At 38.8% G+C, this 17762-nt stretch overlaps 1 protein-coding gene across 1 annotated transcript in view; it reads right to left on the bottom strand.

Annotated features, from left to right (window-relative positions):
* Positions 1-17522, bottom strand: part of nhsl2 (NHS-like 2) — a 120917-nt gene extending 103395 nt beyond the window's left edge. The window contains exon 1 of the mRNA XM_016676227.1: positions 16570-17522. Within this exon, the coding sequence (XP_016531713.1) occupies positions 16570-16855 (286 nt within the window). The 5' untranslated portion in view covers positions 16856-17522. The remainder of the gene's footprint in view (positions 1-16569) is intronic.
* Between the last annotated feature and the right edge of the window lie 240 nt (positions 17523-17762).

The raw sequence follows: 17762 nt of genomic DNA, 5'->3' as shown, positions 1-17762 counted from the left end.
CTTTTAAAAAGTTGTGCAAGTTATTTTTATCCTTATTTTATCTTCAGGAAGCATTTCATCCAAAAATGGAGGAGTATATTCACTTAAACTAGATTTATCAGCCTCAACAAAAACTGACATATATGCGTGATTGTGGATATTTTTCAGCTTCATATTTTTACTCATCCATTTTTAACTATTTTACCACCAGCAACGGCACAACAACAAAAACCACAGAAGAAGACACAAATAGGAAATATCCTAAAAATGTTTTCAATGTAAAGTCTAGCTAAGGAAACTTAAGCTAAAAATTTTGATCTAATTTTGGATAGAAGGACTTTTTAACAATAATTTATTGTGATACTGACACATTTTTAAGTACAATAATTGCAGGATTTTATGAGTTAAGGAAGGAATAAAGCTGTGTTTGAGAAGCTGTTAGCATGTCCAAATCATTGGCTTAAGCATGTTACTAAATTTTGTCTATTGATCTTTGTCTAGATTATTGTGGGAACAGCATAGAGATTTGTTTCTAGAGAGAGATTAAATCATAAATCTTCATAAATGGCATTCTTACACTCTTTGCGATCTTTGAATCAGTGTAACTAACTTCATTTGTACTTCTAGCCAAACTTAATTTTAGCATTAACAGCTAATATTCAAGCAAATTTATACCGACAGCCAAATTCAGGGAAAAAAAAAAGTTTTAATGTGTTTTAATCATAGTTCAGTGTGTTTCACTGGCTCAGTAACAACTAATTATGGAGCTAAGAGACGATAATAACTGCTAGCATTTGTTTGCAACTTGGAATGATACTTGCAGGGCTCCATAAAGCCCTGCAAGCACAACATGCTTCCTCCTCCATCCAGACTTCCCAGCAACGGCATTTTTAGGCGACACACACATACACACACGCAAACACACGCACACACACACACACACACACAAATGGGTTCATTTTTAACTTTTGGGCTCACTGAAATGTCAGCCTGCGAGACGCCGGCTCCAATCAGACACACAAAAGATTCGACAGATGGAGAGCTAACAATTGCAGCTCATCTCCTTCTGTTTTCCTCCCTGAGATCTTTCAGGAAACTTCCTCATAGCAGCTCTTTTTTTTTTTTTTTTTTACATTGTAAATGCAGCAGGAGCAGCCTGAGGGTCTTGTCCATCTCTGCTAAGTGGTCAAGTTATACAACAGGGCGTCTTTTAAACAAAACTGACTGACATGAGACAATAGTTTGTGTCCATAACAAAAAAATCCACAGGAATTATAGAAGCGAGATGATTCCTGTTCGTTATTTGCAAAATTAACCTGTGTCCTCTTCCAGCCCCGTTTATCACAGCTTCAGTTGTTTTAAACTACAATTAGCAAAAGTATATGGGTAGCTAGCTATCATATTACCTGTGGAGATCAGCACGAAGCCTGTTTTAGTTGAATGGCATGTTCTTTAGTCTTGGTCATTTTGAAGTTTGGCCAAAAGAATTGGTTTCCTCTGTAACGTCAAATCTATGCTGCAAGGGAATTTCACAGAAGACTATCTAAAAGTTCCAACATAACTCCAAACAAATTGTAAATCAAAAAAAGGTGAAGTACAAGGAACTAAATAAGCAAAATCAGCAATCTAAGTTTTAAAACAATTATCTAAGAACTGATTACGTTCATGAGAAAATTTGAAAATTTGTGCATGATGCATTAAAAAAAGATATATAAAATGGAAAAGAGAATGAAAACCAGATGTAATGGCTGAGTTTGAGGACAGTCTCTTATTAGACGTCATGCATTTGCACCATCTAATTCCAATCTCTTGATCAGAATAAGCACATGCAGGTCTGTAACAAACCACAGCAGGATTCCTGTTGGTGCTTTGTGGTTTATGGTTTGTGTAATGTGTCCACATAGATTTGTTCCTGCCGCCCCCAAAAGACCGTTATAGGAAATGAGTCAAGTGTTGTCCTGTAAAAACATCTGTGTGACTTGGCTCCTCGCGCCAAGCATTCAGTGTTTCTGCTCCGTTTTGCTCAAGAATTTTTCTTAATCACAACAAGTTGGCTTTTTTTTTTTCCTCGGCAAAAACAGCGAGATGTGTCCTCGTTTTAGAGGAAATAGGTGGTTAACCAAAACATTTCCTGATGCTACTATCTATGGCAAATCAGGGTGTTTATATCTTGGTCAGTTTTTATCATTCTTTATCTTCCAAATAGTGACATGTTCCTGTCAGGAAAAGCTTCAAAACCAATAAAATAATAAATTTTATGTGTTTTTCCAAATCTCCAGCATTATATTACAGGTTCAGTGTAGAATGTTGAGTTTTTATCATTCTAAATCTTTTGGACTTTGAATTAGCGATAATCAAATGAGATGCATATTCCTTATAGACTGTGAAACATGCCCTAATTACAGAAAATAACATTTTATGGATTCAGAGAAAAATAATCAGCTGGCCTGGAAGCTGTGAGCGCCCCGTTGACGGTTATTCCAAAATATCTAACACTAATGTGTTATTCCCACTGAAGCGTTCGTTTTCTAACTGATTAAAAACATTAACTTCCCAAGTTTTAAAAATGGTGTTCACAGCATTTAAAATGACTACTGGTTCCAACGAATCCTACACTAGAGGAATCCTCCTAGCTAGCTAACCCTAGCTAACCCTAGTTAGCTAGCTAGGGTTAGCTAACCCTAGTTAGCTAGCTGATGAGCTAGCTAGCTAGTTAGCAACAACTGGAAAGCCTGATAAGCTAGCATCAGTTTAGCGCTTTGGTGGAAAAATGCCCCACACTGTATCACCCCACTCAATTTGTGAACATGTTTTTTCATTGTCTGAAAACATAAACTGGAAATAAATACACTGTTATGCTTGCGTTGCTAACTGTAGCTAGCGCCTGTCTGTCTCGGATTCGAAACCAGAAAAAACTGGCAAAAGTGAGCCAAGCTATGATCAATTTCCTCATTTGCAAAACACATAAAAACATAATATTCTTTGCTCTAATGTTAACTCCTGAACAGTTCACATACTTTTTAAAAAGAAAATCAGTACTAGTTTGTGCAAGAGAAGCATAGAAGTATCCACACACGTTCAGAGTTCAGAGTAATAACTCATGAGTGAACACTCCAGTCAAACCTCTGTCAAAAACAATGAGCTACAGCCATGCTCCATCAAGATGAGTCATCTTTGGACTTGGACCATTATTGTTCTTTATTTGAAAGCAGATGTGAGAAGAGCAAAACCAGGAAAATAAAAGTACAAATGCAGCAGTTACTTGGTGAAAGGGTAGAAGCAACATTAACTTTCAGCTTGAACTCAATGACACAAATCGTTTCTTTTATTTCTCTTAAAAACAGTTTAAAGTTTGCATACAACACTACAATAGGCTAGGAGGAATAGCCGAATGCAAAATTTGGATAAGTTTTACCCAAATTTACTACCAGTGTAGGTTTTCTTTTTTTGTCTGGTCAAAGTTTGTAAAAGAAAGAGAATTTAAAAAAAGGATTTCTTGTCACAAAGAAGCCAAGATGCAAGATCGTGTTTCAAATTTCATTAAAGCGCTGACTTTTAATCTGTAATCAACATAAACGGCAGACAGAAGAGCAGAGATAAAAGTGAGCCTGAAGGGGAAATTTCAGCAATTTTTAACAGATCAGCAGCGATCAGCACCAACCGGAAGAAATTACTTCAGCTTTCATGTAAATGTGAAATTGTTCCACACAGCAGGTTATGTTTAATGCACCTGCAGAGTGAGAGTGCGACATGGCAGAGTGCCTGTTTCACACAGGGCCACAGTGAACACAAAAGGCAGGTAGAGGGCATGCGACAGCAGCACAGCAAAATACAAACATGCTGCATTAATAACCTCTGTTTCATTAAAGGTAATAATAGAGCATAGAGTTGGGTAATAAATTATGATGTGGAAACAAAGAAAACCTCTGTGTGCTCATACAACAACCAGGCAGGAAGACCAGCTGTCTGATTTGATTCATTCACATACATGCACAGAAACTTGCCTGATTTAAGGTTTGATCAACAAAAACGCTGACTCAGGATCTGTTGACAAATGATCAACATATTCATGAAAAAAAACAGGTGTCTCTCTTTAGAACATATTTGCATGAGTAGAAATAGACAAAGAAGAAGTTGTGGCTTATTTTTGAGCCGATGGGTTGTGGGAATTTCAAACTACAACTTTGCCAACTTCCTGCAATGATCCATGAACGGAGTGGAGGGATGTACTCGGAAGTTCTGACTCCAAAAACCGGCCCAACAAAGTCCAAATTCCTGATTTTAAGAAAAGAAAAAAAAACTTACAAGACACGTGAAAAATCAGTATTAAAATATTAAATCTATCCTTTCGGTTTTTCATAGGCATAACCTCCAGATTAACGGGACATTCTTTACATTTATTTGAACCACAGGATAATCCTGCTGTCACATTCCTTTAAACAATCTCAGGTTCAAGTGCAAACAAACCAGAATAAAGGAGAAATATTTGGGATGGGTTTCTTGCCAACTCGTCCCGGATCTTGTGAGGACAGAGCAGAAGCCGACTGCCGGGATGTTTTATTATTGACCATCCATCAGTTTGTGCACGTCTTGGGGACGTCTCACATTGGAAATTGATGATTTGAGGACATTTTCGATAATGCACTCGTTTTGTGCTTCCAGGGAACGAGGTGAGGTGGCTCCAATGAATCATTTCCACCAGTAGGTGTTATTTTAGTTTGACCGGGGGACATAATCCGTCATTGTTAGGTTTCAACCCTCCCAAATGGGGATCAGAACCGCAGTCAGTAAAAATCGAGGAGGATGTAAAGCGTTATTAATATTTATCTCCATAATTCATCAAAACACATTGCTACTAAGAGACATGACCAGCAGTAATTGGTCTATAAGTACATGGGTCCAAAAGAGGAGAAGGAAGGAATCAAACCTTAACGTTTGGGTAGAAAATGGGAGTATGACTCGTTGAGAGAACAAACTAATCTGGAGACTTCCAAACGTGAGAAAGCAACAAGTTTGAAAAGATCAAATTCAAGACTTTTTAAGACCATAATGTAAGGAATTTAAGACCTATACCTCCACAAAAATGTACAAACGCCATTCAGCCAATCGGTGATAAACTTGTACTTACCATGATAGTCACTGATATTTACAAATATTAGTAAAAAAGCTTGCCAATGAACTTCTACTAGCTGCTAATATAGCCTTGCTAGATACCAAAGGTAGCTTGGTTCGCAAGCAATCCTAGCTAATAAAACCAGCTACATGACAAGGGTACAGAGTGGAGATGTCTGAACGCAACTCAAACTTTAGTCTGACAGAGAAGTCCCACGAGAAAAAAAAAACTTTAGCTATGAGGTTAAAAATAAAACTTAAGACCTGTGATTAACATGCTAAAGGTCAACTTACTTTTTAAAATGAATTTTAAGGTCTTATTTTAGATACATGAATGAATTTAAGACTTTTTAAGGATGCCTGCAATAGACAATCTTAACCTGATGCACACATGGCAAAAACAGATATTTATCCCTCTAAAACAGAAATCCTCTTTTCGTTACCTTCACCAAACACAAAAGCATGGTCAGCTAAAATGGAAATAGCTTTGGAAACTAGAGAGACTTCAGCAAAAAGCACAAACACTCCATGTGATGTTTGCAAACACACACACACACCATTATTCACAGCTTGATCAAACCATAGAGGGTTGTTGCCGCCAGATAGAAGGAGACATGGACACACACACACACACACACACACAAACACACACTGAACCCGTCAGGGAGTCCCGACCATGTGTTCAGTGTCAGAACTGTGTGTTCTGCAGCTTTCCACCGACACACACACACACACACAAACACACACTGAACCCGTCAGGGAGTCCCGACCATGTGTTCAGTGTCAGAACTGTGTGTTCTGCAGCTTTCCACCGTCTAAAGCTCAGCCTCCTCTCCACAACACGGTGCCAGTAAATAGTTCTGTGACAACGCCGGACAAAGGAAGGCCTTTTCTCTGCTCCCCGCCTCGGATCGGCACCCACTCTGGACGACACGACTCCACGAGTCTTCGCCCTGAAAATCTGAAAACCTTTACTTAGACTGCTTGAGCTCCGGCTGGGGGATGCTCCTGCTGAGCGCCACGAACATGCAAACGTCCACTTACAGATAAGTTTAGGATCATAAGCTGCAAATCCAAACCGTTTCTGCAAACTGGCTGTAATGTTTGTTCTCTGACTGTACTTCACTATTTGTTTTTTGATTACAGCAGATAGTGTGGAATTATTACTGTTCTGATAGTCCAACATGTGGATTTCTGATGTGTCCAACTATAATACATTGATTTCAATGTGTTTTTGTTTTAGCTGATGTGGCCTTATTCTCTATTAATAAGAGATGTGGCCTTATTTTAAATAAAATCGCATTTAAAACATTTTATAAAACAAAAATGGATTAATATTTGGCAGAAAATTAAGGTAAGTTATGAATCTATGTATTCATTTATGAAATCTGTCATTTGCCACCAGGCAAATTTGAGAAATGCCGAATGAAACCCATCATAAATATTTGTAAAAACAGTACAAGTCACAACCATGTTACTTTTTTGTCAAATTGTTCACATTTTACATATTTCAGATGTCTGTGTTTGTTATTTTTGCGCTGCTTCTTTCCTTGGTCATTGCGAAAGAGGTCTTGATCTCAATGTGTTTCCATCTAGTTAAAAAAAGTTTTATTAAAACTAAAAAATGTAAAGTGAAAAGTAAGGCTAATGAGATTCATATTGAAAGCAAGGAGAACACATACTACTAAAAAAAGCAACTAGCAAGAAAGAAATCCTGACACCTAGTGGCACAAATGACAAACTGCACTCAATTTCACATATTTTACACATTTCTATGGTTTTCGAAATGGTCTTCATTTTCAGCAAACATTTCCATTGAGTTCAGTGTTTTGTACACGTGAGAGCAGATTTTAAAAACAAAAACAAGTAGAAACTAGTCAAAAAATAAAAAACTATTGCTTATTTTTTAATAAATCCCTTTCCTTACATCCTGACAGAGTTTTGTAACAGAACTTTAAATTAGGATGAGAAGATCACCTTGTTTTTGACTTGTTACATATGCAAATTCCAATAAAAACACTTTAGCGCCTCACTACAGTAAAATGTGCTCTACTTCTCTGTTGTTCCCGTGAGCGAGTGAAATATCCTCCGCCAGACGTGGAGTGTTTTCTGTCCGACACCTGGAAGTGATTGCCTCCACCATTACAGAACGCCTTGGCTGGCGTATCACTGTCGACAGCCAACCCTTTGTGCTCAGAGAGAGAAAAACTCACCAATGTAACCATTATATGTTGCACAGAGGCGTCACATGATGCGTCTGTTCGGTCAGAACAACCATCATTCACTGCTGTGAAACTATATAATTGTTGGACTTTTTTCTTTTTTTGCGTTAGACAGGGATTGTTTAGCGTCAAAAAGTAGTAAAAGTTAGTCAGCAGGAGTCTGTTGGACTTGTAGAGGACGGGTCCAGCAGAGGACCGTGGCATTTGACCTTATAAACAGCCTCAAGTGGTCATTGAAGGAATTGCAGTTTATACACATGTCATTTTTAGGACTGAAAAAGCTGATATTTTTCTGAGACGCACGCCAAACTAGCAGTCGCAATGAAGACAGCGTGTAGCGGTTGTCATGGTAAGTAATAAGTCAGTAATGCGACAACCAAACAAGCCAAACAACAACTTTTGTTAGACGATAAATTGTCCCAGAAGTTGTTTCACATAAGGTAACGGTAACTGTACAATAATGCAAGAATACATTCACGAAAATTAATAAACTTTAAATTCCAATGGACATTTAACACTGGAGCTGGAAGCCATTTTAAATTTCCAAAATAAATAAAACAAAAGAAACAACAAATAAAATTAATCAATACGTCTTGGTAAGAAAAAAATTGAGACTAAATATACCAGGCTGAAGATTTTTGTGATCCAGCTTTTGATAGAAAATGGAAATTACTGAGCTCGTTTTAATTGATCATGCAATTAATTGACTTATTGCGACAGTCCTGTTAGCAAATAATATTAGTAATATTGCATGTTTCTTAATATAAAAGACGATTTCATTTCGAGAGTGGCACCAGCCACTCAGCGCTCTCGTTGGACAACATGATCCAATTAAACTCCCTCAAATAGCGATTTGATCGGCGTTACAAAACCAACCGAGCTCGCTCCTTCGTCCTGCCTACGTCCTGTGTGTCTACATGCTGCTGCCGTCACACAGTCTGAATATCTGAGGCATCATCAGACGCTCTTCTCTGTGATTGGGATCAGCTCTACAGGAGACGGTTTAAGCACCGTCCCCTGATCCGTGTCCTCAGATTAAACAGCAGATCTTCAACGTGAGAACGGCGGGAAGCCAGCCCACACGGGCAGAAAGCTTGCCGTGTTCACACAAAACCTCAACAAAGAGTCTGTTCCCGCGCTCTGGCTTCACAGTTTGTAAATCCTGAGGCGTGTTGTTATTTTTCACAGAGGAGAGAAGTTTTGGAAATGAAAATCCTCTCCCTGTCCTACTAAGATAACGCCCAAGACAAAAGTAAAAAAAAATGGACGGGAAGTAGACTGAATATTGTAAATGAAACGTCCTGTTCACCAATCAGTAACAGGAAGGTGAACTGACTTCCTTGGTCGTATCAAAAATCTTTTGAATTCTGTAAAAACACGGTTTTCAAATCACGCAAGTCACGTGATTAATGGCCAGGCGTTGCTGCTTAAGAAAAAGGCAAAGAAGTCGACAGGAAGTCGCAGGAGGATGATGGAGCGGGACTTTGAAATTCACGGCAGGACGAAAATCTTTTACATTTACTTCTCAACAGGCGCATCAATAACACATTAGATTCCAAACACCAAAGAAACGTGAGAATTTGGCAAGATGTTGAATCTTAAGTCCTGGAAATTTTCACATTCAAGTGTTGAATCCATAGCTCTTCTGTAAAAATCGACAACTACTCGCAAGTTTAAGGGGCTTGACGCTTCAGTGTTTTTTTCAACAAAAACAAAATATCCACAAAGTTTTGCGCACATATTTACGGCGTTCCCGTCTCTTGCAGACAGTGTTACTGTTTTCGTTGTAAATTAACTCTTCAAAAACATTTTCACACAGATTTTTAAGCCCTAACCACAATGAAACCAGCTCAGCTCAACTTAATCTCCATAAACAAAACACAAAAACATCCAAGAAGACAGTGAGTCTCCAGAATCTAAAAAAAAATGGAAACATACCTTTAATGACTAGTTGCCATGATTATGTAGAAAATATAATTATCGGCCTTTTATACATCGGAAACATCGCAAAGTGTTTGGGGAGATGAAAGTGTCTCACTTTGCATCCACTTTGAGATTATCTTTAAAGAATTCATTTGCTTGTAGTATCATGATATTTACTGAAAATGGTCTCAAAACATCGATATTATCATTTCGCGCAATCATTTCGGGGAGAATTTATGATCAAGAAAAATGTGCTTGTTTGGCTGAACCAACGTCCGACCTATAAGGTGATGCAGCATGAGGTTAATCAGAAGCTCCTAGCATGGGAATGAACGTAAAGTCCTCTGAAACGATGAATTGTTTTTGTTATGAGTTTGTGTAAGAGAAAAAGAAAGGGCCGAGCTGTGAGCCGTGACAGGAAGCTGGTTTTCTTCTCCTTCACTCTTTGACCTTTAGCCGTGACTCGCGTTCATTTTGCAGAGAACAGCACTTTGTCTCGCATGTGTAAACGCACGCAGATGAACGCGAGCGCAGCCGACCCCCAGTCTCCGTCGGAGGGTCTTTATCCACTACGGTCACCTCAGTGACGACATTTTCTGCGTCAGAATTTAATCATAAAAACGCAAATGAGCTTCTAGGGGTATATTTGTACATATTTGTGTGTTTTTTATTGTAATATTTGCAACAATTTAAGGTTCTTACTGAACTTTTTCGCATATCTGGATGCTAATTTAAGAAATCTGACAATATTGTGAGAAAAATAAATATTTCTTTGTTTTTAATAAACATTGAGCACTATAAGAGCACTTTATCGTAAGGAAGAAAATCAATACATGGCTTCATCTGAATAGAATAAAATATCATGGAACGTTCTTTTACTATCAAAAAAATACCTTTTATATCAACATTATTTATTAGTTCCAACTATTTCTTTGCTAATCAAATCACTTCTGGCAACTCGGCGAATTTAAGACTTGAAAAATTGAGTGTGGACTCTGAAAATAAAAGTCTTTCTCCGTGCTCCGCGGATGGAGAGAAGTTGGTCCGAAAGCCTCTGAATCATCGCCTGTAGGAAGAGAGCGATGGTGGGGGAGGATGAGGAGAAGAGGAGAGATTCTGAAACATATTGAGGTACATGGCCTGCATCCACAATAAATAAAAAAATAACAAACAAAAAAAAATGTGTGTGGGATTATAAAACTTGAGCCGGAAAAGTTAGAGATTCGTGATTAAAAAAATAAAGAAAAATCGAATGAATATCGGTTTAATTTAAAGTTTTCATTTGAGCTTCTTTTTTGTTTTTCCCAAAGTTTTCAGAGTTGGAGGAAGGACGTTTGAGTAATTAGGTTGACGTACCGTGAGAACGAGGAGAGGGAGGAAGGATTCGCTCTTGTTGCCTCAACAAACACTTTAGACCCATTAGCTACTCCAAAATAAAAGTGTAAAATAAAAGCTTAATTACATAGAAACTACCCTTAACTCAATATAGGCCTAAGAAATGAAATAAGCTTTCAAAGTTTCCTTTAAGAGCGCAGAGAGTATTTAGTTTTATACAGAATTTAAAACAAAGTATGTTTTTTTTAAATATCTTAATCATATTTTACTAGCACATTTCATTCAGTTTAAAGCAATAGTTCATATTTTTCAGAACATGGTTCTGGTTTAAGATCTAACTACAAATCAGATAAGCAATACATTTATTATTGTCGTACAAAGAAAAAACTCAAATCCCACAAAATGTCCCAGGAGTTTATGCTAAAACCAGTTTATAAAAGCCATATTCGGTTCAGAGGGTTATTTACATGAAGGTCTGTGATTATTTACTCATGATCCATAGCGATGATGCAAAACTGGCCAGCGAATCTACCAGATGGAAAAGGGAAGGAGTTAAGTCAGTAAATTAAATACTCTTCATTAGGATACATACTTTCTATGGTTATTTAAAGGGCTAAAATACATATTATGCTGTTTTGTGTGTGTAACAGGAAGTTATTTGGACCAGTAATGATTTAAATGTTCCTTTGTTGGTACGTCAATCCATCTCATACTTTCACATGTCCATTTCCTAAATGAATAATTATTGACATCTGTGTAAATAACCATCCAACACTAGCGTGACCTGGGTTAGAAGCATAAAAAGTAACGATAGCATTAGCCACTGAGAGGTTTTTTAGATTACAGTTGTTTTAAAATAGTAGAAGTCAACTTTGGTCTTGGCTTTCTTTCTGACCTGCTGATAGCTGTGGTCTATGTGAACAACTAATATGAATTTCTACTAAATATAACCAGAGTTCCTGCAGATTTTAGCAAGACAAATTTAAGACATTTTAAGACCTTTTTTTATTGCCACCTTGAATTAAAGACCAAAAAAATAATAAACCTAGGTGCTAAGCTTTGGGTTGGCAATAGTGAGCCACTGGCAAAGGCGAACGCTGTCTAGTCAACAGGCAATAAATTTGAACTTACCCATGATTGACGCAAAAACGCTAGCTAGCTAACAAGGATATGTTAGCAGGTTGTTATTGGTAGCCTCAACCAATGACTCAAGCTTTTGCCTGACAGAAATCTCCATGTACGAGATTAAAGTTTCTACAGCCAACTTACTACTTTTTAAATTAATTTAAGAAAGTTTAAGGCCTTAATTTTAGATACATGAATTAAGACCTTTTTAAAGATGCACAGACTCATTGATAGAGACCAGGAAAGCCATTTGCCAGAGATACTGTACAATATTAATTACATGTAATATAGATTTTTAAATTCCAAACCGTGACATGTTGGTCAGTCCGTTTTGTCTCTTCTTAGCCCAGACAAGGAGGTCAATAACAGGACTTTGCTAGCTTTCATCCACTTTCAGATATCAACAGATTTTGTTACTGAGACGATTTGAAATGTTGCTCAGGAGGAAGGTTATTCACATGCAGTGACCTTATACATGGACCTATGACCTCGATTGAAAGGAATTATATACAGCAGGTAGGATATTTATTGCTCATAGCTACTAAACACAAACCCCTTTTGACAGATGTAAGCAATCCCTTCAATGTTTTTGGCAAAGACACATAACGTTTCAGTATTCCATCTAATCATAAGCTTATAAAAACAAGGTAGAAGAGGTGTAATCTGAAAAATCCAGTTGAAACGTTGCAAAAAGAATGCATTGCTGCTTTCTTCGACATGTTTGGAACACTTTGTCCCCTTAAGGTGAACAGCAGCCAACAGAACGTGGCAGGAAATAAGTCCAGTGTGAGAAAGCTCCAGAGGACAAAGTCCTCAAGTTCAGGCCCTTCTGAGTGACAACTTCCAGTGGAAAGTGTACCACACATGCACGCCTTCCCCCCTGATATCATCCTTCCTCAACTCAAGATCAACATCCTCTCTGTATCAGTGCGACTCCTTCCTCCTCTCCTTGGGCAGAGGAACCCAGCTTCGATCCTCTGTGCAACGGTTTTCTGGAAACAGGCCGGGGCAGATCTGACTCTTGTACAAACTCCGAACTGGGTGGAAAAAATCCCCTCATCTGGGGCCGGAACATGTGTTTCAGTGTTTGTTTCCCTACTTTTGGCAGGTGGACGGGGGGAATGTCAGCAGTTGTTACTCGCGGAAAAGCACACGTGCGAGTGATTTTTCTGCACATGAATGAAGGGGGGGGGAATGTTAGCTGGTTTCAAGCTAGCAAATTTGAAATCCCCCAAGGTGTCAGATGCTAGCCAAGCATAAACGCAGGTGGCAGTGACAGGGATTAATCAGGCAAATTAAAGAAATTCACAAATGGAAGTATATACTCTTTTACAAAAAACAACCTTACTAGTACTAGTAGAATCGGTATAATGTTTCAACATTATCGCACATAAAATAATGAGAAAATAGGTGAGGCAATTTACAAATCATTGCAATCTGCTTCGTTTTATGTTTTCTTTCTGCACTGGACTCACAAAGCAGACTGCACTAAATACAAACCACCAGCATAAACAGGCTAAATTTTTCCATGTTTTTTTTATGTCAGATAAAATTAAAATCACAATTAAAGATTAGTTTACAACAATCTGTGCAAAAAAAAATCCAAAAGTAAAAGTTAAAAGTTAATAAAGTTAATAAAAGTTGTTTTTCCTGTTTAGCTCGGTCAATGTATCCAAGTCAAAACAACATGTTACAGAAACATCATTGAAACCGTAATAATTAATCGTTTATACTACTTCAGCAGCAGTAAGTTTTAAATAAAACATTTGTGTTTAAACTTTTGCAAACACTGACATATTTTGGCAACATCAAACCAGCCCTTGAGCTAAAATCAACAACAACAAAAAAACATTTCACCTCGTTACGTTAGCGACTTCGGCCTCAGCGTTTTCTATCTTTATTGAAACAGTAGGAGGTGAAATCAAAAAAATAAAGATGCAGTGAAGATGAAGGCCCCACAACGCGCGTATTGATTGTTTAAGCTGTGTGATTCTGCCCACGTGGTAGCAATACAGGAAGAACCCACGCAGAATTTTGAGAAGAAGAGTTAAGATGATGCATCCCAGCACCACAGAGAGGAGCACCTACACACACGGATCCTTGGGAAGTCAGCTAAAGAACGACTTGCTTTTCTTTTCTTCTTTTTTTTTAATCTTTCTTCCTCTCCTTCCAGCTCCGCATCTGGTCTGTGTTTAAAGGGTGTTTCTCTTTCTGTCTGGTGATACTATACATACTAACTCTCACACACAGACAGACTGCTGGCTGCCTCATGTTAGCAGCCTTCTTGCTTCACTCTTTTGGTCACTCTTGAGGCCTATAATGTAAGCAGGGGAGGGAAACCAGTGCAAAGTCTGTGCAGAGATTAATGCTAAGGTGCAAATCTGCCATCGTTCCATCTGGGCGGCGCCTTATTCGCTTAGAAAATGTTGCTAGTTCTCCCGCTTTTGGCCAAATGCAATCCACATTTTTTTTCTTTTGTTGTGGAGTCTTGTAAAAATACTAGCCTGGTAGAAACCAGTTCTGCACTTTGCTTCGTCCGGAGGGCAATGGACTCTTGGCTATTGAGAAACGACTGCTTCCTGGAGGCGTGGACTCTGTTGACATTTTAAATTTTATACAATCACTAACGTTTGTCCGTGACATGTGTAATGCACCAGCCCAACGCTATAAAGTTTACCACTGTAAACAACCATTCCCCACTGCTTTCCTATGCAAATCTGCTCAATTCTCATCTCTCTTCATTTGGGCTTTCCTACCATAAAGCACAATTTCTCCTGCAGAATTTCACCGGGTCAATCAGCTAACAGGAGAAGTTGTGAAAGACGACATCGATTTTCTGCACCGTTTTAAAGTTGTAGTCTCCCTATCGTTGTTCACTCCATGCTTTCAAATATTGAGTTAACATTAACAGTCATCTCAAAAAATCTACATCATCGATATTTTCTGATTGCTGATTGGCCTGGCCTGGTTTTGAAATCCAGCTCAATGGGAGAAAGCCCAGACAGAACACTGAAGGGAAATGAGAATAGAGCGAAATTGCAAAGAGCAGCCATTGCCAGGCTAGCAAAATACTACAATGCAACTTTATAACCAGAAACTTGAATGTAGTTTATTGGGGTTACATGCATATGGGCCAAAAAAGTAATATATTGTAATTGTAAAGGAGAGAAGCACTGAATCATTCTAACACATCGATATGAAAATAAATAAATCATGCTGCCATCACTATGTTTTATCACAGAGATGGTGATTTCAGGATCATGTGAAGAAGAGCTGGAGGACGAAGAAATGAATAAAATATTTCCCATCATTTAAGAACTGACATCACTTGACTTTTGAGACTGGTGACCAGATGAGCAGAAACTTTTGCATTTTTTTTTTCTATCAGTCACTGCGCTATACTTCGGGTAAAAGGTCGATTTGTCTGCAGTCATAGCAACATAAACTTTACCAGTTATACAAACAATTGAACTGTATGATGCTGTCCTGTCAACATGAGCTAAAATCTCTTGGAATTGTTTTTGCCCGCCTTGTTAAATCAACACTGCCCAGATTCAAAGTAGTTCTGAAGGCAAAAGTCGGGTCCAACCCGGTACTAGCAAGGTGAACCCAAAAAGCTCAGATTTACAGGAGAACACTGAAACACTTCAAGAGAAACTTCACACATACATCTTACAAACATACAAATTAAATCACTTCTGTGAGTCAATGTAAGCTGAGTCTGTACAGGACTAATTTTTAATACTACAGCTGGGCTGTGACATCCTCAGAGCTCTGGAATGACAACATAAAAACTAAACAAAGCATTACACCAGACCGGGAGGGAAGCCAGATGGACACGTGCGACAGGTAAGGTGACAAAACGACAAAAGCACGCAAAACATCCCTGCACTTCAGCCCAAGTTCACATTTTTCTCTCCACACCCACGTGCTGCATTCAGGAGCATCCTGGAAACCAGCAAGTTCATGAGTAAAAGTCACGTGCGCTCATAAGAAAGAAGGAGCTTGCATGCAGATTTTGACCCACTGTTTTTTTTCCTCTAATTTGATTAACTCCGCCTCCTTTAACATCAAGTAAACTCAAGTTTCATGTGAGATTTTAATCAATATCCTGTTTCGTTTTTAATATAAAATTTAAAGCAACTGAACACAAAACTACAACTTCTATCCTTTAACAACAGGGTTTCTGTAGGTTTCATCACTCAACTAGAAGACTACTATTAATAGAATTTAAAACTGGCGTTACAACAGCAATGGACAAAAAAATTGCAAATAAAAATATCAAATGGGTTGTCAACAGAAGTGAGCAAATAGCTAAAATGAACCTTGTCCAGCAGCCAAATGACAATAAATTTGCAATTACCCATGAAGGACGTAAAAAACTAGCTAGCTTTTTCCGAGCAAGCAAGGATAAAGCAAGCTAACTAGCTAGCTAGCAAGAGTATAGCCGCTAGTTTCTGACAACAGTTCACGGTGAAAATGTACATAAGACTCAAATTTTGGCATAAAAGTAAAATCCTGTAAGAAAAAAATAAAACTACATACAATGTGATTAAATAGTCCTGCCGCAACAAAATGTAACGACGTATTTAAGCTCAACTCGTTTCTTTTGAATGAATTTAATATTTCGTCAGGCCTTACATTTATATACATAAATATAATACCTTTTACCACTTTTTGAGGATGTGCGGAGGCTGAATAGGAATTTGCAAACACGACACCTACACTAAACTCAAGCATGGCTCTGAGTGTGACAACCAGCAGCTGGGAGCCGCACATAATATACTCCAGGTGAGTTTTTTATTTATTTTTTTTCCTTGACCTCTTGCACATTGGTATTTATTTTTTCTTCTTCTTCTTCATTTCCACTTACCTCTTGGCGGGGGCTTGCTGAGCAGCTCGGCGACGTGCCTCTGCAGCCGGACCAGTCTGCCCTCCAGCGCGCCGGAGCGGCGGCACACGGACACCAGCTCCCCCTCCAGCTCCTCCAGGATGCTCACCGAGTGCCGGGACAGATCCGAGAGCTGCCGCAGCACCGAGCACAAGGACGAGCCGCATACGCCCGCCAGCTCCCCGAACACCTCCGCCCGCAGCTTCCCGCCGCCGCCGTCGGGCTTGCACACATCTTTGGGGAGAATGGTGCGCTTGCAGAACGGCATAGTTTCTCCACAGACTCATACACACTCATAAAAGAGGAGAAAAAAGACAAACAAAAACTCCAAATAATTGTCAAGTTATACTCCCGTGGTCCTTCTCCTTGAGACGCATGCTACGGGTGGTCCTGCAGGGAAAAGTCCGCATTTGTTGGAGAGGTTTGGAGCAAGCTGCGCGTCGTGCGCACTCATTGTTTTGGACTAGGAGTCAGATTTGTAAATGTGCGTGTGTGTGTGTATGTGGAGGAGAGTCTCAGCTGCTGCTAGGCATGTTGGACAGAATCTAAGACGAAAGACATCCGGCTCAAACTTCAAAATCAATGTTTAAAAACGGGCATTTGGAAACATAAAATGTATATTTCGGCTTCTAAAGAAAATTAAATCCTTAACTACAAAAGATTTAAGCTAAACCCTTACATTTCCTTGCCGTGAAGTCAAACAATTTCTCGGAATTTAGATGTTAGAACTTTCTAACAACCTATTCAATATGTAGTCGTAATGATTTCCCCCTTAATTTTTTTTTTTTTTTGAAAACACGCATTTTTAGCAGCGCTTCCGGGCGCTCCCCAGTTCCTTTTGGTATTTTTAGCCTCCGTTTCATCCGTGCTTTTATTTTGAAGGCGCCCATCCAGCGATCAGATCTAGTTAAGGGCGTCTTTACTCAAGGCGCAACAGTTTCCCAGAGAAGGGAAAAAAATAAAGGTCTGTCTGGAGGAGGGAGAGAAGATGAAGAGAGCTGAGGAGGCGAAAGAGGTAGAGAGCTGAGGATGGATGAGGACGAGATGGGTGGATGGACGGAGCAGCCCGGGTAAAGCGCTGGAGGTGCTGCTCCTCACACTTTCATTGGGCTTAAATAACTCCATAATAAACAAGAAAAGAAATCACGTGCTATATGCTGAAAGAATTGAACTTT

The sequence above is a fragment of the Poecilia formosa genome, unplaced genomic scaffold (assembly GCF_000485575.1).
Source record: "Poecilia formosa unplaced genomic scaffold, Poecilia_formosa-5.1.2 Scaffold130, whole genome shotgun sequence".
NCBI classification, from domain to species: domain Eukaryota; kingdom Metazoa; phylum Chordata; class Actinopteri; order Cyprinodontiformes; family Poeciliidae; genus Poecilia; species Poecilia formosa.
Note: the sequence above shows the minus strand (reverse complement) of the source record. Positions and strands in the feature narration are given on the sequence as shown.